General features: G+C 46.8%; 1 protein-coding gene across 2 annotated transcripts in view; it reads right to left on the bottom strand.

The window, feature by feature from the left end:
• Positions 1-2,692: 2,692 nt before the first annotated feature.
• Positions 2,693-23,764, bottom strand: part of LOC142557781 (guanidinobutyrase-like) — a 30,790-nt gene continuing 9,718 nt past the window's right edge. The window contains exons 2-7 of one of the 2 annotated variants that reach the window (XM_075669905.1): positions 22,868-22,993; positions 19,177-19,361; positions 16,612-16,812; positions 13,662-13,809; positions 12,551-12,645; positions 2,693-2,935 (exon numbers count right to left, since the gene is read on the bottom strand). In XM_075669905.1, the coding sequence (XP_075526020.1) occupies positions 2,834-2,935; positions 12,551-12,645; positions 13,662-13,809; positions 16,612-16,812; positions 19,177-19,361; positions 22,868-22,993 (857 nt within the window). In that variant the 3' untranslated portion in view covers positions 2,693-2,833. The remainder of the gene's footprint in view (positions 2,936-12,550; positions 12,646-13,661; positions 13,810-16,611; positions 16,813-19,176; positions 19,362-22,867; positions 22,994-23,764) is intronic. The other variant, XM_075669896.1, reaches the window with a different exon arrangement.

Raw genomic sequence — 23,764 nt, 5'->3', positions numbered from 1 at the left:
ATTCTAAAAATGCGGCCCGGGCGGCCGCGCGCGCCTCGCCGTGCCGCTGTACATTGAAAGCAATCTGCGGCGGGTACATCGTCCGCGCTGCGCTTTGTTTTCGCGGCGTACCTCGCGCAGATGCGAGCGGCTGCACGAAGGTCAATTCGCTCGCTGATGCTGCCGCGTTTCTTCACTGCAGCATTTTGGCAGCCAGTTTCCGAGGTCATCGAGTGAGATCTTGTTCACGCGTGGCACCACGCTCGTTAATTTAGTTAGTATGCCTATGTTTTCAAGTTTATACGGCTGACAGAACTAATATCTTTACTTCGCATAGCTGTCCACTGATTTGATATCGCAATCGATGCTTCACCGTTCGGGCGAAACTGCGACTTTTTTTGCTTGCGGCCTATTCATGCCTCCAGTTTCTGCGTTGCTAGAGTGTTTGAGGGCACTAAAGTCGCTGCGCGTATGCGCATAGTCACGTGGTATGGTTTCAAACATCGCGCGCTTTCTTTGCAATCCTGAAAAATTAGAACCACAGCAGCTATCAGCACGGAAAGAAATTATTTGGATATTTCTCAATCAGCACGAAAATAAATTATTTGGATATTTCTGAATAGCTTGCCCGGCGTCCGTCATCAGACGAAATGAATAAAATAAATTACTGCAGCACTATAGAACATTACAAGAAGAACAAGAGGGAATATCCACCGCCACATTACAAGCTCAGCAGAGCAGAAGCCGTCATACAACACCGACTTCAGATGGGCAATTACCTCCAAGGCACTCTAGTACACGCAATGTACCCCTCAACATTTACAAGAGACTGCCAATTCTGCAATGCACCAAACACCTTTTACCACATGGTCTGGAAATGAAAAAAAAAAGAACCCGCGGACAGCGCCTATCCAAACAGCAACAGAAGACCAGTGAGAGGCGCAGCTGCCAAACCCAAAAGCTGAGGACCAGCTTTGGCTGGTGAACAGGTCCAGGCTATCAGCACTGGGCCACGGCTACCTGGAACAGGGTGGCCTCCCACCTTCGCGAATAGACAGCCTGGTCTCCGAAATAAAGTTTATTCACTCACTTCTCAATAAGGTCTACAATTTCTATACGAAAGATTCTGTGTTTAAATCAATGCTTCAAAATTTGTTAACTGATTATTGTTGATTAATTACCTAAGCTCTTAGCAAAACATACTTTGAGTTGTTCAAGAGGACAGCGAACAATACCAAGTTGGTTGCATTCTCGTAACTCGCGCGTGGATTTTTTTTATGTTTGGCCAGACTTGCGTAAAACAGCCTGCATATGTGGCCTAAATTGTCTACCAGCTTGGGCCACTAAGTATGTGCTCGTATACGTGGTGCCGTGGTGCTCGTTCCACCGTCGTCACACCTTCTACGCCGATCCAATGGCCCAAATTGTCCAATAGCTTGGACCGCTAGGTATGTGCTCGTGGTCATCGTGGTCGTGACGCCATCGTCGTCACACAGTCGTCATGTATTAATTGTCATACCGTCACCGTGAGGCCGTCGTGGTCGTTTCACCGTCAACCCTCCAGCTTCGTCATTCTGCTCTCGTCATGCTTTCGTCGCCACGCCACCGTTGTCACATAGTCTTTGTAATACATTCGTCGTCATGCCAACATCGTGAAGCATTCGTCGCCATCCCATTGTCCTCATACCATTCGGCGTCGTGACATTACCATTACTGCGTCGTCGTCATACAGTATAAGTTATGCATTCATTGTCATACCTTCGTCGTGATGCTATCGTGGGCATTCTATCGTCGTCACAAAGCCGTTGTCATGCTACGTCGTCATGACGTTGTTGTCACGCTATCATTTTACCACCGTTATCACTTTAGAAACGTAATCCCACTGCCGTCATGCCGTCGTCGTTCCTTCTTCGTCATTCTGTCATAATCATGTCTTCGTCGTTCAAGTGTGGTTTGCCGCCCTTGTCATGCCATCGTCATCAGACAGTCGCTAGCTGTCATGCATCCGTTGTAATAGCGCCGTCGTCATAATGTCGTGATGAAGCCATCGTCGCCATTCCACTTTTGTCATCCGGTTGTCGTCATGCCGTCAACGTCGTACGCCTGTTGTCGTCCCATTGTCCTCAAGCTGTCGATGTCACGCTGCCGTCGTTAGACTATCAGAATTCCAGAATCATCATATCACTGTCATCATGCCGTCGTCGTCACACCATCGCTGTCGTTCCAGCGACGTCGTTCCGTCATCATCACTGCGTCGTCGTCATGTTCACGAATGACCTTGGCAAGTGAGTGTCATAGCAAAGCGAGCCGATTCTGGAGACAGAGTGCGTCACGTGCCGCCGAAGCAACTTCTCAGAATGCATGACCACTACAAATTTTAAATAAATGTGACTTCAGCAATACGGTGTCACTGCACTGCTTGAATGCTAATCCCATTTCCGTCGACAGTCATCGTGAAATGGGTTCTGCCGCATTTTTTTGTCAGTGTATCTCGCTGCATTAAAGACGTGACCATGGTAAACATATTCAATATTTCTGGTGATTTCAGGTTAATGCTGTCAGGTCCAGGAACGAGGCCGTTTGAGGAACTTCCTAGGTACATTATACAGCAGTCTGTCTTTCATGGGGCTCTCGACTGTACAGAGTAAGATTTCCTTATTGTAGAAATCATAAGGCTGGATTGTGTAAGCACAAGAGAATGGTAAAATAAGCGGTCGTTGTGTGCGCGTAGTTTATTGACTAACAATAACGTCTGGAGTATCGATCGTGTCACTTATGCTGCACCCAGCACATACACAATGGCCAATGTACGCTGTGCAATGGCACAACTTTTCTTTTTCTTCTTCATTGGCTCCTAATCCAGGCACTTCACTCCTGGTAACACGCATATCATCTCGAAGAGCAGGTTAGCGGCCGTCAGTGCAGTGTTGCCGCTTGTGTCGTACGGTGGTGAAACCTGCAAATGGTACGCGCACACAAGGAAAACATTTAGGTGGCGTTTGATTAAAGGCCCTTTTAACGTATCGCTTCCAAAGCGCAGTAAGGGACCGATTACGTAATAGCATGAATTGGAAAACCGTTTTTATGACAGGTGGCAACATATAAACCATCTGCTTTTCGAACAGACTTTCCAAAAGTCGAATGTGCCAGACGGCGCCGCTCCGCCTTTTTACGTGGATTTTTAGAATAGGCGGACATTACATGAACTAGGAGTCGGATTCCTGATTAATAAGGATATAGCTGGTAGTATACAGGAATTACAGGTACAGGTAGTATACAGAATACAGGTAGTATACAGGACACGCATGCTTATATCGCCTTCCGTTTCCCTACCACGGTTGCGCTTTAAAACCAACAGCGCGCGCATGCGATCCCATAGATGAGATGAATACATATATATAGAAAAGTATCAGTCATAGCTCTCGTAGTATAGCCTTCTGAGCCGTTTCCCTTTTCTTTTTCTTCTCTTTTTTTTCTTTGAAAGAAGTCCTATTAGGGTTATTATAATTACACGAAGGTATTTCGCCCTCGCCAGCAGCAGTTCTTGAGATAGCTATTCCGGCGGCTAGCTTCCCACGCTATGCGTGCCGCCCCCGCACCTGTTTAAGCTTTTTCCTAGACGCTAGAGCTATACAATATCCGCGCAATCTTGAGCGATCGGAAAGCACGTTTTCCACCCTGGGCCGGCGGAGAGGGGAGATTTCGTTCCGGCCGCGAAGCTCTCTACATCTCAGTAAGGTGCCTCGCGGTGGTCTCGTGCTGAAGATGCCCTCTCGGTGAGCGCATATTTCCCCCCCTCATCTTTTAAGAGATTCAATACATACAAGCATTTGTCTCGCAAACCAGATTTATTTCAAGGGAATTTCCCACGTCTCAATAATTTCTCTCGTCGTATACGAGTGCTGATTGCCGTGTTATAGTTTGTTAACGAAGCTTCCCCTCAAGTCTAAATATTTTAAGGCAGTTTTCCTAGTCTATAAAGCCGCTCGTGTTCACGCTGCTCTTCTGGCGGCCATTTTTCAAAGAAATTATGCCTTCCAACCACTCAGAATCAGCAAAAATCGACTGCCGCGGACAACATCAGTCCCTTTCCACATAAGTATGAGGCTCGGAGCAGGAGCTTTGGCGTTTGAAAGGAACCGTTGGCTTGACGAACCAACCGACTGAGCTACCTTTCCGGGCAACATTGAAGGATCACGAGTTCAAATCACATGTTATGTTCCCTTTTTTTCTTTTTTTTTCTTCTAATGTATTTTCCTTCCTTTTATCACTGTACGGAAACCCTCCTAAAAAAAAATTATATATCCTCAATTATGTGTGGGCACACATGTGCAGGTCATAAATACCAGGTTCTCTAGCCGAGTGCCATCCATGCTGTATAACCGAGCTCAGATTGGTCCACCTTGACTGATCAAATAGGGCACCACTGTAGGTTAAATGAGGCGTACAACTCCTGCGGGACCCGCCGTGGTTGCTCAGTGGTCATGGTGTTAGACTGCTGAGAACGAGGTCGCGGGATCGGACCCCGGCCACGGCGGCCGCATTTCGATGGGGGCGAAATGCGAAAACACCCGTGTACTTAGAATTAGGTGCACGTTAAAGAACCCCAGGTGGTCGAAATTTTCGGAGTCCTCCACTACGGCGTGCATAATCAGAAAGTGGTTTTGTCACGCAAAACACCATAATTCAATTTTTAATTTAACTCCTGCGGGGACGGTAGAGTATCCGTCTCCAGTGCAAGAGGACCGTGATTCAAATCCCGGTGCCGCGCAATTCTCCACCGGGAAATACAAAAAAAAAAACGTGTGTTGAGAAAATTGCACAAACAGGCCTGGAGTGCGGCCTGATCCCGGTGACCAGAACCGGTAACGCACTCTCTCACCAGAGCAGGATTGGCCACCCTGGTGCAGTACTTGGCCACAACCTCCTATATGAATACAACAATCAAACCCCGGCCCTCAGTCCCCAGCAGCCGCGAAGCAACTGACCACGGCGGCGGTCAGATCTGTAACGCTGCAGAGGGTGCTAAGAATACCTGGCTCCGGACAGGCCGCCATTGGAATCTGAACCTGGCAACGTTTAACGTTAGAACGCTATCTAGTGAGGCGAGTCTAGCAGTGTTATTGGAGGAATTAGAGGGTAGTAAATGGGATATAATAGGGCTCAGTGAGGTTAGGAGGACAAAAGAAGCATATACAGTGCTAAAAAGCGGGCATGTACTGTGTTACCGGGGCTTAGCGGAGAGGCGAGAACTAGGAGTCGGATTCCTGATTAATAAGGAAATAGCTGGTAACATACAGGAATTCTATAGCATTAACGAGAGGGTGGCAGGTCTTGTTGTGAAACTTAATAAGAGGTGCAAATTGAAGGTGGTACAAGTCTATGCCCCTTCATGCAGTCATGATGACCAGGAAGTCGAAAGCTTTTATGAAGACGTGGAATCGGCGATGGGTAAAGTCAAAACAAAATACACTATACTGATGGGCGACTTCAATGCCAGGGTAGGCAAGAAGCAGGCTGGAGACAAGTCAGTGGGGGAATATGGCATAGGCTCTAGGAATAGCAGAGGAGAATTATTAGTAGAGTTTGCAGAACAGAGTAATATGCGGATAATGAACACCTTTTTCCGCAAGCGGGTTAGTCGAAAGTGGACGTGGAGGAGCCCGAATGGTGAGACTAGAAATGAAATCGACTTCATACTCTGCGCGAACCCTGGCATCATACAAGATGTAGACGTACTCGGCAAGGTACGCTGCAGTGACCATAGGATGGTAAGAACTCGAATTAGCCTAGACTTGAGGAGGGAACGGAAGAAACTGGTACACAAGAAGCCAATCAATGAGTTAGCGGTAAGAGGGAAACTAGAGGAATTCCGGATCAAGCTACAGAACAGGTATTCGGCTTTAACTCAGGAAGAGGACCTTAGTGTTGAAGCAATGAACGACTATCTCATGGGAACCATTAAGGAGTGCGCAATAGAAGTCGGTGGTAACTCCATTAGACAGGAAACCAGTAAGCTATCGCAGGAGACGAAAGATCTGATCAAGAAACGCCAATGTATGAAAGCCTCTAACCCTACAGCAAGAATAGAACTGGCAGAACTTTCTAAGTTAATCAACAAGCGTAAGACAGCGGACATCAGGAACTATAATATGGATAGAATTGAACAGGCTCTCAGGAACGGAGGAAGCCTAAAAACAGTGAAGAAGAAACTAGGGATAGGCAAGAATCAGATGTGTGCATTAAGAGACAAAGCCGGCAATATCGTTACTAATATGGATGAGATAGTTCAAGTGGCTGAGGAGTTCTATAGAGATTTATACAGTACCAGTGGCACCCACGACGATAGTGGAAGAGAGAATAGCCTAGAGGAATTCGAAATCCCACAGGTAACGCCAGAAGAAGTAAAGAAAGCCTTAGGAGCTATGCAAAGGGGGAAGGCAGCCGGGGAGGATCAGGTAACAGCAGATTTGTTGAAGGATGGTGGTCAGATTGTTCTAGAGAAACTGGCCACCCTGTATACGCAATGCCTCATAACCTCGAGCGTACCGGAATCTTGGAAGAACGCTAACATAATCCTAATCCATAAGAAAGGGGACGCCAAAGACTTGAAAAATTATAGACCGATCAGCTTACTGTCCGTTGCCTACAAAGTATTTACTAAGGTAATCGCAAATAGAATCAGGAACACCTTAGACTTCTGTCAACCAAAGGACCAGGCAGGATTCCGTAAAGGCTACTCAACAATAGACCATATTCACACTATCAATCAAGTGATAGAGAAATGTGCAGAATATAACCAACCGTTATATATAGCTTTCATTGATTACGAGAAAGCGTTTGATTCAGTCGAAACCTCAGCAGTCATGGAGGCATTACGGAATCAGGGTGTAGATGAGCCATATGTAAAGATACTGGAAGATATCTATAGCGGCTCCACAGCCACCGTAGTCCTCCACAAAGAAAGCAACAAAATCCCTATAAAGAAAGGCGTCAGACAGGGAGATACGATATCTCCAATGCTATTCACAGCATGTTTACAGGAGGTATTCAGAGGCCTGGAGTGGGAAGAATTGGGGATAAAAGTTGATGGAGAATACCTTAGCAACTTGCGATTCGCTGATGATATTGCCTTGCTTAGTAACTCAGGAGACCAATTGCAATGCATGCTCACTGACCTGGAGAGGCAAAGCAGAAGGGTGGGTCTGAAAATTAATCTGCAGAAAACTAAAGTAATGTTTAACAGGCTCGGAAGAGAACAGCAGTTTACGATAGGTAGCGAAGCACTGGAAGGGGTAAGGGACTACATCTACTTAGGGCAGGTAGTGACCACGGATCCGGATCATGAGACTGAAATAACCAGAAGAATAAGAATGGGCTGGGGTGCGTTTGGCAGGCATTCTCAAATCATGAACAGCAGGATGCCACTATCCCTCAAAAGGAAAGTGTATAACAGCTGTGTGTTACCAGTACTCACATATGGGGCAGAAACCTGGAGACTTACGAAAAGGGTTCTGCTGAAATTGAGGACGACGCAACGAGCTATGGAAAGAAGAATGATGGGTGTGACATTAAGGGATAAGAAAAGACCAGATTGGGTGAGGCAACAAACGCGGGTAAACGACATCTTAGTTGAAATCAAGAAAAAGAAATGGGCATGGGCCGGACATGTAATGAGGAGGGAAGATAACCGATGGTCACTAAGGGTTACGGACTGGATTCCAAGGGAAGGGATGCGTAGCAGGGGGCGGCAGAAAGTTAGGTGGGCGGATGACATTAAGACGTTTGCAGGGACAACATGGCCACAATTAGTACATGACCGGGGTAGTTGGAGAAGTATGGGAGAGGCCTTTGCCCTGCAGTGGGCGTAACTTGGCTGATGATGATGATGATACAGGAATTCTATAGCATTAGCGAGAGGGTGGCAGGTCTTGTTGTGAAACTTAATAAGAGGTACAAATTAAAAAAAATTTAATTAAATTATGGGGTTTTACGTGCCATAACCACTTTCTGATTATGAGGCACGCCGTAGTGGAGGACTCCGGAAATTTCGACCACCTGGGGTTCTTTAACGTGCACCTAAATCAAAGTACACGGGTGTTTTCGCATTTCGCCCCCATCGAAATGGGGCCGCCGTGGCCGGGATTCGATCCCGCGACCTCGTGCTCAGCAGCCCAAGTACAAATTGAAGGTCGTACAGGTCTACGCCCCTACATCCAGTCATGATGACCAGGAAGTCGAAAGCTTTTATGAAGACGTGGAATCGGTGATGGGTAAAGTCAAAACAAAATACACTATACTGATGGGCGACTTCAATGCCAGGGTAGGCAAGAAGCAGGCTGGAGACAAATCAGTGGGGGAATATGGCATAGACACTAGGAATAGCAGGGGAGAGTTATTAGCAGACTTTGCAGAACAGAATAATATGCGGATAATGAATACCTTCTTCCACAAGCGGGTTAGCCGAAAGTGGACGTGGAGGAGCCCAAATGGCGAGACTATAAATGAAATAGACTTCATACTCTGCGCTAACCCTGGCATCATACAAGATGTGGACGTGCTCGGCAAGGTGCGCTGCAGTGACCATAGGATGGTAAGAACTCGAATTAACCTAGACTTCAGGAGGGACCGGAAGAAACTGGTACATAAGAAGCCAATCAATGAGTTAGCGGTAAGAGGGAAACTAGAGGAATTCCGGATTAAGCTACAGAACAGGTATTCGGCTTTAGCTCAGGAAGAGGACCGTAGTGTTGAAGCAATGAACGACAATCTTATGGGCATCATTAAGGAGTGTGCAATAGAAGTCGGTGTTAACTCCGTTAGACAGGATACCAGCAAGCTATCGCAGGAGACGAAAGATCTCATCAAGAAACGCCAATGTATGAAAGCCTCTAACCCTACAGCTAGAATAGAATTGGCAGAACTTTCTAAGTTAATCAACAAGCGTAAGACAGCTGACATAAGTAAGTATGATATGGATAAAATTGAACATGCTCTTAGGAACGGAGGAAGCCTAAGAGCAGTGAAGAAACTAGGAATAGGCAAGAATCAGATGTATGCGTTAAGAGACAAAGCCGGCAATATCATTACTAATATGGATGAGATAGTTCAAGTGGCTGAGGAGTTCTATAGAGATTTGTACAGTACCAGTAGCACCCACGACGACAATGGAAGAGAGAACAGTCTCGAGGAATTTGAAATCCCACAAGTAACGCCGGAAGAAGTAAAGAACGCCTTGGGAGCTATGCAAAGGGGGAAGGCAGCTGGGGAGGATCAGGTAACAGCAGATTTGTTGAGGATGGTGGGGACATTGTTCTAGAAAGACTGGCCGCCCTATATACACAATGCCTCATGACCTCGAGCGTACCGGAATCTTGGAAGAACGCTAACATAATCCTAATCCATAAGAAAGGGGACGCCAAAGACTTGAAAAATTATAGACCGATCAGCTTATTGCCCGTTGCCTACAAAGTATTTACTAAGGTAATCGCAAATAGAATCAGGAACACCTTAGACTTCTGTCAACCAAAGGACCAGGCAGGATTCCGTTAAGGCTACTCAACAATAGACCATATTCGCACTATCAATCAGGTGATAGAGAAATGTGTGGAATATAACGAACCCTTATATATAGCTTTCATTGATTACGAAAAAGCGTTTGATTCAGTCGAAACCTCAGCAGTCATGGAGGCATTACGGAATCAGGGTGTAGATGAGCCATATGTAAAAATATTGAAAGATATCTATAGCGGCTCGACAGTCACCGTAGTCCTCCATAAAGAAAGCAACAAAATCCCAATAAAGAAAGGCGTCAGACTAGGAGATACGATCTCTCCAATGCTATTCACAGCGTGTTCACTGGAGGTATTCAGAGACCTGGATTGGGATGAATTGGGGATAAGAGTTATTGGAGAATACCTTAGTAACTTGCGATTCGCTGATGATATTGCCTTGCTTAGTAACTCAGGGGACCAATTGCAATGCATGCTCACTGACCTGGAGAGGCAGAGCAGGAGGGTGGGTCTAAAAATTAACCTGCAGAAAACTAAAGTAATGTTTAACAGTCTCGGAAGAGAACAGCAGTTTACGATAGGTAACGAGGCACTGGAAGTGGTAAGGGAATACATCTACTTAGGGCAGGTAGTGACCACGGATCCGGATCATGAGACTGAAATAATCAGAAGAATAAGAATGGGCTGGAGTGCGCTTGGCAGGCATTCTCAAATCATGAACAGCAGGTTTCCAGTATCCCTCAAGAGAAAAGTGTATAACAGCTGTGTCTTACCAGTACTCACGTATGGGGCAGAAACCTGGAGGCTTACGGAAAGGGTTCTGCCTAAATTGAGAACGACGCAACGAGCTATGGAAAGAAGAATGATGGGTGTAACGTTAAGGGATAAGAAAAGGGCAGATTGGGTGAGGGAACAAACGCGGGTAAATGACATCTTAGTTGAAATCAAGAAAAAGAAATGGGCATGGGCAGGACATGTAATGAGGAGGGAAGATAACCGATGGTCATTAAGGGTTACGGACTGGATTCCAAGGGAAGGGAAGCGTAGCAGGGGGCGGCAGAAAGTTAGGTGGGCGGATGACATTAAGAAGTTTGCAGCGACAACATGGCCACAATTAGTACATGACCGGGGTAGTTGGAGAAGTATGGGAGATGCCTTTGCCCTGCAGTGGGCGTAACCAGGCTGATGATGATGACATGCGTGAGAAATCCTAATGTAATGTTAGCAACTTAAAATATTCCCCAATTAACTTTTTACTTATTGGCTTTCGATCACGTGTTGACAAGTCGAGCAGCAGTGAAGCCGTGTATGCTTAAAAGGCATGCTAAAGCTAGTGCTATTTTCGAGATATCGTTCCCCCAAATCCACCAGAAATGCACTGACGTTTAAGATCGTCCCGAACTGCTTGACAGACGCTTTTGGGAAAATATTGACGGGAACGAAAATGTATTTCTTAGCACATTTTAAGTACGGATATCTCGAAAGTGATCATCGTCTATGGATTTCTGCTAAGCAGAATTGACTTCTGTACAGCGCTTGGCTTCAATTTCGCATATTTGTGAAAGGTATCATTCCAGTCATTGTACCTCTACCTATTTATAAGCTTCACCGCCTTCGAAATTCTTCTTTTGCATAATCGGCGTAATAATTTTGGTCTGCATTGTGCAAAGAGGTATTAATAGATTTATGAAACGTTACTTTTTTTCCCCGTGATATATGACCGATATCTGGAGTGGGCGGAAATGCATGTAATTTGCTGTGTCCAAGACAGTGTCGCTGGGTCCAACAGGCTTCTCAAGTTGACACCGTCATATATTTGCTCAGCTGTTCAGGAATTTCTATCATTTCTTGGCGGTTTTGGTGTTTAATTCGTGATGCTATGTGTTAGTTTCCCTTTCCATTGATTTCCCCCCTAATGTTTGCGTTGCTTACTAGACAGGACTCAATCAGATTTTCCAAATCCATTAGATTATTGGTCCCCTAGAAGGTGTACCCTCACGTACCCTAAGTACCCCCAGAAACCGTGTACACCTATTGTTAGTATGCGCCATATTGGTTTGCTTTTTCTAAGGAAGCCACAACAAACTTCTTAATGTGTTCTTCAAATGAAGTTCCACTGTTTCAAGTAACCCGAACGGTGAGCATTCACTATTATGCATTTTGTGCCTAGCCGTGCGCGCATATTTAATCGCCTTTTTTCAAATCTGAGCGTTCTTCGTGATCTTAAAGTTACATTCAAACCACATTTAAACACACACAAGGGTCTTCACGCAGGAAGAGTGCTAGCTTGATGCTGGCGAACTTCTCGTCGAACTTCCCGGTTGGCCAGCCGGCATTTCGTTCGAACAGCTAGGTAGCACATAGTCTGCATCGTTCTTGAATTCGATAATGTCTTTGCAAATTCGCTGCTCGCGTCTCTGCCTATCTAGTACTGAACATGCAACCCTGGCCTGTGATAGGTGTGCGCGATCGGCACATGGTTATACAGTCAGCAAGAATCACTGTGGCATGGTGTTGGCTGCACACACTGATGTTACAGTGCGTGGATGGAAAGAGCAAGGGAAGAACCCTGCGGCCCGCTTAGTTCCGACAGCACTCTGTGCCAGGATTCATATCAATGTGCTCCGAAGTTGTTTCGCGTGTTAGCCCGTCGCTTCGGCTACGCATTTTCTCGTTGTTACAGCGAATCGGGCAATAATCAGGACTTTTGCGCATCACTTAAGGGCTTCATTGATTGACTGACCCTCGGAAGTTGACTGAGTCACGTTGTCCACAGGTGCTAAAGCTAGCTCTCGTGCCGATCATACTTGGAGAAGCACCTGGTGTTAACGGCGGAAAACGTAGAAGGGACACGAGACGAGAAGACGACATCACAAGCGCTGTGAGAGGTCGTGCAGCCCTTGTGGTGTCGTCTTCTTGTCTCGCGTCCCTTCTGTGTTTTGCGCTGTTAACACCAGGATGGGAAACCAACAAGCCCAATCTACTATTCTTGGGGAAATGCGTCATTCTCCTTACATAAAGGTGACGTTGTGATCGATGATGCAGCGACCACTGTTTACCTCAACCAAGTCAGCGCCGACGATGTTGAGTCCTTTGCAGCTGCGTATGACCTCGAGCGCCTGTGCGCTTGTCAAACCACCAATTTCTGGAGTACCTGAAAGAGAACGCAGTAACGCATAGCACGCTGAGCGCTTACTGCAGGTGAAGCAACGCTGTCCTCATCACATAAGCATAAAACCCTCAACACCACACTCACACGGACGTGCCAAAATTTTAAAAGAGTTAATTTTAATGCTTCCGAATTTCGGGCACTATTTGGCCAACTTTAGCGTGCTCTTTCCAAAAACGAAGCGTATGAAATTGTTGCAGAGTCGGTTATGCACGATTGCACTGCGCAAGCGCTCGGCAGGCTCTGAGGCGCCTGTGCATGCGCAGTGAGGCCAAACCCACGCATGGCGCTGCAGGCAGGGACGCAGTTCCTGGTCTGCAGTAAAATGTTTACTTTCTCCACAGATTAGTGGCATAAAACCTTATTAACTACAAGCACAGCACCACCTACAGTTTCAGTGATGTTCTATTGAGAAAGGGACGCTAAAAAGTAGACCTAAAGGGCATGCTTATACGCGTATACATATATGCATGTGAAGAACACTGTTCAATGATTCGGCTAAGAAAAAAAAATATTAAGCACGAGAGGCAACTGGACACGAATTCAACGCAGAATCTGCTGTGTGAAGTCGCCACGGCAGCTGACATCTTGGGGCCGATATTAGCGAACGCCTCAGCTCCCTTTCGCGGACCCTCCTACAAGCCCATATCGTCGTCGTTCTCGTCATCGCATTTCGCCAAGCCGCTTCCGGGCTTCCGTGCGACTTTCTTTTCATCGTCCTTTTGGCCTATATATTGATGGGCCGCAGCACGGGGGGGTGCAAATTCACAAGGAACATATAGGACCAGCGGCAGCAGAAAAAGAAAGAAAGAAAGAAAGAAAGAAAGAAAGAAAGAAAGAAAGAGAAAAGGGAAGGGCACCGGGAGGACGGGAGCCCGGAGGCATTCATAAAGTAATGCGCGTTAAAAGCGCGCGAGCCACTCGAATGTCGAAAAAGCAATAAAGTGGGGCGGGCTGCCGGGGGAATGGTGCGCGCGTGCTTAATTCCTGGCGCCTCTCACCAGTGCCTGGGGCGAATGCGGGGTCCAGACAATCGATGTCGAAAGATATATAGACGGGGCCGGAGCCCAGCACGGGCAGCACCTTGGTCTCCATGATGGGCACCATAGATTTGAACCAGCATTCCTGCGCCTGGATGATGTGGAAGCCCTGCACGCGAGCAAGCCGGCGCCGCATGTGGAGTAATGGCGGCGAGCAAGCGGCCTCCCCAAACGAGAACGGCCGCACGCTGCGGCGCAGAATCGCTACCCTGCACGATTATATGGCGCGCCCCTTCGACTACACCGTCCGCAAACGGAAGCACTGTTCTCGCTTTTAGGTCCAAGGGTTAGTCCTCACCTGTACTCTCGCTGTAGGGCTACCTTTCCTTCGGGCTCGACCTCCACTGACGGGCCACCCAAGTGCAGAGATCTTATGATTCTAAATGAAGGAAGCCTCGAGCATTTCACAATGGTACATTTATAGCAAAGGAGGAGAAGCGCTCATGGCAAGCTCGTTCGCTTCTATATTTAACTGGCTCTAGTCTTTCGACATTTTTGACCATAGGTCAGCTGTGGTTTGTGAATTACGTGGCAAAATTTCTGAACAAAAAACAACATAGCTTTTTGCGGCACAAAAAAGAAATATAACGCCAGCTGCGTGAACATTCGAACGGTCCGGATGCCTTGTCTGCTCATTTGTGTAACAGCCTAATGTATTGCCAAACAGTGTTCTAATATTAGTGGACTTTCTGGTGCCATAATATTTAGCAGAATAAAATACGCTTTTAATTGATATAGCGGATTTTTCAGTCGCTGTTGCATGAAAGTTTTTTGGCTCATTTACTGCGAGTTCACAAGGATGTTTAGTGACTTCTAGCGGACTTTGAATCTTGCTTTAGCGGAATGGCAGCAGTGATTTGTAATACACATAGGGTGTGTTCCAATTCTGGCCAGCATCGAATATAGTCTACGTAGACAGCTAAGGAGACAGCCGGAAACAGCTGTGAAGCCAAGTAATGGAACGCGTTTCGAGCCGTCTGGAAGACGCTTCTGCGACGTGACGCCACCACGCGAAGACAAAGGAAAAGTTGAGAAAAGCACACGTTCTTTCTGTATATTAAATCTTTGCGCCTGCGAAGCTATGAAGAACACAATGTGACTTACATTAAGAGAATAGGAAAGCGTGTCTCCATTCTCTTGTGGGCAGACGACCTTCTCGTCGAGTTTCCAAAGGTCCTGTACAGCCGCCATATTGTTTGGACAGGAAGGTAGCCTGCATCGTTTTTCACTTTCTTTTCTTTTTTCTTTTCTTTATTTGTTTCCATTGCTAAAATACAATGACGGGGGCTAAGATAAAAGCTGCAATGAGGCAGCTTGAGGTGCCCTAGCCCCCGTGCTGTCGTTCTCGAAGCTGTCTACTTTGACGTCTTCGTGAGAATTGGAACGAGAATTAAGATGGCCGCTGTCCACTTAGCCGTCTACTTTGCCGTCTACGGCGAGTATTGGAACACAGTCATAATTAATAATAGACGCTGCGATAAAGTGAATATTCGCATATCTCTTACTGCTCATATTATATTGTAAAGATCAATTTTTAAAAGGTTAAAAAAATCTTTGGCATAGACATAGTTAGGCAAGTTTCTTTCGGTTTTTACTGCATACATACAGCGATGTCAGATTAATAATTGATGCTTTCTGGCATTAAAAATGCTTGTTTACAACACTCGATTTTCTCTTTAGGTAAAATTCTTCGTAGCAAATTTTTAACCCATTCACTAAAATTCTTAGTGGATTATAGGGGCCTTTGAATGTTGTTTTGGCGGCATTCTGGTAAGAAAATATGGCGACACTGCTTCGAACTTGAAACGACATTCGCTACTAAAAGCCAGAAATGTACTAATTTGTGAAGCTGTAGTCAGGCGAGCCGTAGGGCTCCAAGAGACGCCAAAAGAACTCACATTTTAAAAAATGACTCGTCGCTATAGAGCCGAATATTGCTTTTGCTCTCCGGGGGCTCGTAGTATATCGTTAAATGTTTGAATGCGTTGCAACCAGACGCAAAAGTATTATGTATACATCTACATCGGTATTACAATTCGCAGCCAACTTTGACGTTACAAAGACTTGGACAAGTGCTGGTATACATTAGCTTTCCCCAGGACGCACAATATGTCCAGCTCGGCTTAGAGTTAGCTAGCCCTCACGAGTAATGTAGTATATGCGTTGAAAGGACGTGTCGTGCGGGATCATTTGGTTCGGCAAATTTTCACCGTGTCGCGTGTTACCTTAAGAGTGGTCACTATCACTGTTCATCTATATTTTGGTTGTTTAGCATTTATATCTTATATCTATCGTTGCACTTACTTTTTTACTGTTTTCTTAGTGGAGTGTTAGCGCATGCCCAAGCACGTTAGTTCATCTGGTAACGGTTTTCGAAAGGCCAAACGATGCTGGATAGCCAGGTACCTGCAAAATGCTTCGAATAACGTCGATTCCCACAGCGCGTGGGATCGGTCAGCAACATTTTTTTTCTTTTTCTTTTTGACAGAAGTAGTCACCACAACAGAGGGCGGCGACGGTTGCAACACGCCACCACTTTCTAGACATGTGGGCTTCTACGGAAGCTTCGCTACCAGTTTACTTATACCTTGGACTGTACGCGATGGAAAAGCAGATCGGTTTTGCACATGCGGTCGACGCCGCGCCCGTTGGCCGGAACCATATCTGGAACATAGGTGGAACATCGCTATATCAGCCCTCTACGTATTTGCCTCGTCACAGGGCTCCTGTGAAACGCTGCGCCTTGTCTGCCTAACAATAGCTTCCAACGTTACACTGCTGAGTGCGTCACTGAAGGAATCAACAGGATTTATCGGGAAATCGGCGGTCCAGCCGAGTGAAACTGATATCTCCAGTTTTGTCCGCGCGTGCCCAGCGGCTCGCAAGTGGCCAGCGGTGTGTGTATACGCACGTGCTGCAGGCTCCATCGCTCCTCGTTGGGCCCGTAGACGGAGCCGCGCAGGCCGATCTGTACGACGCGGCGTGTGTCCAGCAGGCCCTCCTGGACGGCCCGGTAGAAAGGCGTGCCGTGCGCCACCTCGCAGTGCATCATGGTCGGGTTCACGTCCGCATGCGCGTCCAGGTGCAGCAGCCCCACGGGACCGTGCTTCTCCTGCAGCAGCACCGTATACCCATGGGCGCCGCCATATGTGCTCACGTGGTGGTCGCGCCCGACATTGAACGCCGTTTGATCGGCGTTTGCTCGCTTGTTTACAATGGCCACGGCAGCCGCAGGCACGGCTCAGACAGCCACTACTTCGGTCACCACGTTGAGCAGTGAGTGGGTAGACGATACAAGACGTTGGCCAAAGCTGCAGTGGCAGTGTAAGTATACAGTCGAACGCCTATACAACGAAATGACCTGTACAGCGAATGAATATATCCCGGTCAAATTCCTATCTTTCATATGTATTGTGAACACCTCTACAACGACGAACACTAGAACGAATTTGCCCGAACAAGAAGAAATTTAGGCGCTCCGACGGTCTTAGGTCGGCAAACTCATTCATGAATCGACTCACTCAGACTCACTCAGACTAAGACTGACCCTCCTGTTTGAGTCTGAGTGAGTCCGGCTGAGAAGAATTTTGGCAGTTTGAGTCTGAGTAAGCCCGGCTAAGCAGAACTTCGGTGAGTCTGAGTCCGATTGAGCCCGGCTGAGTAGAATATTGGTGAGTCCGAGTGATTCCTAAACAAAATAACGTTTTGTAATTGAGCCTGAGTGAGTTCTGTTTATTTTGCCCACCTACGCAGATGGCTGATTTGTTGCTGTATACATGCAGCTGCTGCGCTGCATGCCCTCCACCGAAGACACGGAGCTGCGCTCTGCGCTAGTGCTAACCACGGCGCTAGCGACGCACTTGACCAGCGTGCCGATATCAGAAGTTGTTCCGCTGCACTGCTCCAGGAATCACTGAACTCGTACGATGCTTCTTGTAAGGCAGCAGCGGATGTGACCAATAATACATTGCAGTTAAGGATGACGTGATCATGTAGTCGTAACTGTCTACCGACGATGGCTTGAAAGCCATCTAAGGCAAAAGGGACGCGAACGTTAAGGAAGGCAACAATGATGAAGACACTGTAAACGAACCAAGAATTTTGACGGCAAGCGAGGCGATAATGAAGGTGTTCAACAACCTGCAGTTCTACGTTGCCTAGTTCCTGCGTTTCGCCTCGGAGCATGATGTGAACCTAGGTGCACATGGTTGGCTGCAGTCCCACTTCTGTCATACAAAGCGGGCACAGAAAAGTTTGCGACTTATTTCATTAAGTCTCTCTTTATTACATGCCAAAAAGGTTTTTTCGCTTTTTTGTCGAGCGTGTTTAGCCTGTACTATTGCGAGCGTTAGGATTCACGACCTTTACAGCGAAGTGACCTGCATAACAAAGGATTTTGTAGATCCCGAGAACTTCGTTATCAAGGCGTTTGACTGCAACTTCAATTTATTCATTTTATCTGCGCTGCAAATTTAATAGTCAGCAAGCTTACCAGCTGAAGGCGACGAATAGAGCAGCCTGATGTTTCTTTTTACCCATTACATTGTAGTCTTTATTGCGGCAGATTTGTAGGGCTGTTACGGCCGTGCTCCTGTTGTCCTTGTTAACTTTATGTGCAACAACTTCGTTCGGGAATAAGCTTGTGTGTGCGCAGAAAATGTCTGTTTGCGACCTGCTACGACCACGGGGGTTAGCTCCGATCACGTAATTTGAATTTGAATATTTATTAGCGAAAGTATGGTCATGCAAGAAAAATGTTGAGAAGCATACCCCAATTCTTGTCGCCAGCACTGATACGATAACTCGGGAATGGTTTTCTGAATACTTACAGCGCAAGCTAAAATGTATTCATGTTTGCGTGAAAAAAAGAAAAGCAGTTTCAGCCGAAAGGCGAGGCATTGGTTGCGATAGCAGATTATTAGACAGCTATACGCAGTAAGATTAGCAGAATTGAACTATGTGCATTTACGTGCCAAAATCGCGATTTGATTATGAGGCACGCCGTAGTGGGGACTCCGGATTAATTTTGGCCGCTGAGGGATCTTTACCGTGCCCTCAATGCACTGAACACGGGCGTTTTCGCATTATGGAAACGGAAGGAGCAGCTAGTTTTGCATGCTTTCAGTGTACGGAGACAAAGGCGACACGCGGATGACAGTGGTCTGTAGCGCTTGGCAGCACCGCCTACACGACCCAAGGATTTTGCGATTTGATATGTGACGCCACACAAGTGGACATACCCTATAATATGAGAAATAGATGGTGACAAGCGAGCCAGTGTCGCTTACCAAATTCACGTTTTTGTCAGCGCCGTGTCATAGACGCTGTCCGCTTTTGAGATGTTGCAGCTCCAAGCTCGTATACATCGTGTAATATAAGTGGCACCGAGTCAAGGAATAAAACGGCGACGTCAAGACGTATATGCACTGCGATATGTACAACTATTTGGGCAAACGAAGGATGCAGTGGCGCCGACCTTGATCGCCCTCAGCACAGGATAGGTGGTGGTGTGGTCGCCCCCGATGCCCACGGGCACGCAGCCGTGACTCAGCAGGCCCCGCACGAAGCGCTCTATGTCGCCCACGGCGCGCTGCGTGTCGTACATGGTGACCGGCACGTCACCCACGTCGGCCACCTGCAGGTTGTCATAGGGCGCCGCGCCTGCGAAAGAAACAGGCTTGCCAAGCTCTCCATGTGACCACATTCAACGGCACGCCAAGTGATGCAGAAGGTTCCCTCGCTGCGTCCGTAAAGCGCGTATGCGAGGCGGTTTAGAATCCGTGAACGATTCTTAAAAGACCGAGGGGCAACCACACAGAACGACGCGCCTTCATCACGGCGTCGAGGCACCCATTTTTACGCTGCATGATACTACGCGCTAGCATCTTGACCGAAATATTTTGCACCTGATTGCCGATTAATGCGCACACTCCACGGTATATGCTTCTCGACCTTGCTAACATCATGATTATCGCGTGGTGGGATATGGACACGTCAACACTCGACACCGCGCCAAAAAATCCGCATTTATGAAATAAGCCGAAAATACTCTCCGCACGTGATTGCCACTTTTTGGTTAATCAGTGTCGAACATATATATTCTTTAAGGGTGCATCGCTGAATCAAGCGATGGCAGGTCTTTTCTCGTATGAACGTTGAAGATTACCGACGCTGAACAGTTCTGATAAAATCATATATATTATACAATGTTCTCAGACAGACAAGGCAGGTTGGTCGGGAGGCTTTATTCTCCATGCGAGACTGGTCAGGTCAGACGGCATTGCGTCACTCAGCTGATCATTTTTCTCAGTGCTCGAAAACACGTCAGCCTCACAAATTATTGTCGCGTTTATCGGAATCGGTCAGCCAGAAATGCTGGTCAAACAAGTTATAGTAGCTGTGAGCGCAACACATGCCTGACTTTCAACTTCATTATCTCCACATATCATCCACTGTGCATCTTCTTCATCTGTATGTATCATCACCAGCAGCGCAACACAAGCAGTAGGCAACAACGGTGGCACCAGCAAAAAGAAAAAAGAAAAAGAAAGAGACATCGAATGCAGACCGGCCACTATTAGTGTTTTCTTGAGAGGAAAGCAGAGAATTAGAAGGGTACAGACCTTAGCCTGCATTCGGTGTAACACGGAGCTTCCAGTACGCGAAGTTATGCGCCACATGGCTTGATCTGCGCAGAGACTAATTCTATTTTCGCTCAGAGACCGAGAGCGCAATCATGATCACGCCCCTCACTGCGGTGAGACGAGCGCGCTCCTATTGCGTTGAACCTTCGGCAAGGTCAGGCGGGAGAGGTAAATCACAAGCTTCGAAATTTGGGGTGAGCTGGTCGCAGGGAACCCGTTAAGCCGGAAACCCGTGACGGCGCACTTGGGACTGTAATTTTCCGCACTCATCTTGTTCTGTTGACAGGCGCGCCCGGAACGTACGTTCCTTTTGTTCCCTTTAGCAATAAAAACAAACCTTACGCAGGCAACCTACATACATCTAATGCGTTTTGGCGGATCTGTACAGCCAGCATATGCTGTTGTTGATTACGTAAATCATTTTTGCTTGACGTGTCAGTGCGTAGATAACAACGGGATATCTCAACGGTACTACCTGTGGTACTACGCCAGTGACCTGCCTTACAAGAAGCCAGTGATGCCCTTCACGAATGATCAGAAAGCTAAAATGATCCTGGCTCTGGGGGCGGCGCACGGCGACAAGAGGAATGTAGCCAAGCTATTCCGGATGTGGCATTGTGGAGTCCGACGAAAATACTTAGAACGCACGAAGCCCTTTGCGAGACGGGTAGTTAACACTATGGTGTCCCAGCGCATTCTATTAGTTAGTCTCGAGCGTGGCTCGGCAAGCTTTTTCCCTGGGCAGTGGATTGGCCGACACGTACCTGTACCGTGGCCTACAAGGTCGCCGGACATGACACCGCTGGACTTCTTCCTGTGGGGCTGCGTGAAATGTCGCGTGTACAGCAGCCAAACTACCACACCGGACGCCCTAAAGGCACAAATAAGCAGAGTCTGCCGCGAAATTCCAACGCCGTTAGTCAAAGCTGCAACAGCACAAGTGTAGGAAAGTAAGTACTGTATTGCTTCAGACGGTGATCTGTTTTGAGCACGAGTTATAAGTGGCAGTGGAAAATAACCGCTCCAAACTGGTGTAAAACGTGACTGCTTAACGCACCTTCATGATGTCAAACTATCATATACTATCCTTACATAAAAAAGGCTTTCGACAAAGATAGAACTAGGTAAAAATACTGCTTTGTTTTTCCTCGTTTCCGGAGTTCAAGAGACAGAAAGGGTAAAGGCTAAACAATTTGCACCTTTGGATGTTTCTCTGTTGGGAGCTGAGACACCTTACGTGCTATTGGTTTATTTTTAATGAAACTCCCGAGTAGCTCTTTACTGTTCTTACGACAGCTGCTTTTTTTCTTCTTTCGCGCTCTTTTGCGCACTGTTTTTTTAACATTGGTCGAATTTCTTTTGTATCTTTGTTTCATCATACGCGAAGGTTAAAGCTAACCCGAGTGCTTCATGATCGAGCACAACAGTCTTGAGTCCGCAGATGCTGACGCTTATCGCACCACGCTAGTTAGGTCCGAAACCTCTCGAGCCATCCTACATCACGAAGCCTTGTACGATGCGGCGATAAACGAATGCAGCCGCATATCTTTCAAAGGTTGCTGGGAGGCGCTTGAGTAGCGGCGCGCGAGCACGCATCTATTTCGTATTTCGTGCATTTCGCGGGTTTTACTTTTTTTCTTGGAAGAAACAACCAGGCACACTTCAGCACGAAACAAATGCTTGATTTTGAGGTTAATTGAGGTGCCCTACCAGTTTGGAAGTGCTATGATTGCAATTCAAGCAATAATTAAAAGTTCACTAATTAAAAGCAATCAATTAATTAATACTTGATGAAAAACAATACAGGCTGCAAGTACACGCGACTGCCGCTGCTATGCAGTCGGTACGATTTCTCTAGAGCTCTTGTTTTTTTTTTTTTTAAATTTTGGTCCAAGTTAACTGGGACACCCGGTATACAGTCCATACGTCTGGATATGATATAGACTATGGTTTTGTCATTATTACTATTGTTATTATTATTTAATTCCAACTGACTAGCTCGTCTTTGCCTGCGAACTGCTCAATAGATTAAATGTTTCACTTCACCAATCATCACAATGAATTAATTTAAAAATTTATCGTTGTGCAGAAGCCGACGACATAATGCGCTTGTTGTCAAACTTTGCAATCCACAAATTAATGAATCAAGCAGAAGAAAAAAAAGGAACGAGACGCCTCTGTTGACTCTGTCTTCGCCTATCGGATTCCGCCTGCTCCTTTTCTCTCCTAGACGCACCCGGAGCTGCATTAGCAGTTCATTCATGACGCGGGTGTCCTCGACAACCATTTAAACATTCCAAACTGAGCGGAAGGCCACTCGACTAGAGTACGAGCCAAACGCGCGCACACTGCGCTTTCGTCGTGCCACAACTCGGAGGGTATTCGTCCGCGCAATCGTGCGGCATAAGCGGACGCTGTCGAAAGACGGCGAATAATCAAGCGCCGCGTTCGAAGCGCGTGTGCACATTGAAAGCAGCGGCACTACAGCAGTTGCGCGTACGTAATACAGCGTGAAATACCCACGGGTGGCCATATTGTGCGGCCGGAGGAGCGACGACTCGCAGCGCACCTGGCGGGGACCGAACCGGGCCCCGCTGCGGTTCGATGTGCCGCAGTCGAAGGGGACCCCGTACACGGCCACGTCCAGACCTGCGCCGCGCACAATTCGAAGTTTGCGAGAAGGACCTCCGACGCGCTTTTCTGCTGGCTAAACAGCAAAGTCGGGCAACGCTGGTAACCGTGCCGACTTTGACGGTGTGCAGTAGAGCTTAGTTGTACGGTAACACCGCATATATTCCGCTTGCAGTGAGCGCAAGTGTAGGTCACACAGTTGACCGCTTGCTTTCCATGAAAACAAACAAACACAAGAAAACAAACAAACTTGGTAAACAGTCACAACCCGACGAACCTATTGTATCAAACGTATAAGCCGCAGCTACGTTGCCATTGCGCGAAAATGCAAAATTATTAGCGACCGCCATATAATTGCATGCAATCTGACATGCAAACTGTTTGTATTAAAGGCAACACAATCCAAGAGGTGTTTTCTTATTTACTGTTATTATTTTTGCAAATATTAATTATTATTGCTATATATTGATTAGGCAAAATGAAGATTCCATACTACCGTTCATATGGGCGAAGATGCTGCTGCTTCCTTTTCAGCATATGATATAGCTTAACATTTCTTTGCTTGTTTTTCGCTTAACTTCGTGGTTACACCGACGCATTTATGCAAAAATATGCGAAATGTAGTGCCTATAACATCAGGGAGAGACAGTTTAACGTACCGCGCAGTCGAACTAAGTACGCCTCTCAACAAAGTGAACATGCTATAGCAACATTTCTTGATCGTTTTTCTTTTGCATACGTTGTGTCTAACGATATGAAACCCATTAAGCTATTTGAACGTCTAAAAGA

This window comes from Dermacentor variabilis, chromosome 1 (assembly GCF_050947875.1).
Source record: "Dermacentor variabilis isolate Ectoservices chromosome 1, ASM5094787v1, whole genome shotgun sequence".
NCBI classification, from domain to species: Eukaryota; Metazoa; Arthropoda; class Arachnida; order Ixodida; family Ixodidae; genus Dermacentor; species Dermacentor variabilis.
Note: the sequence above shows the minus strand (reverse complement) of the source record. Positions and strands in the feature narration are given on the sequence as shown.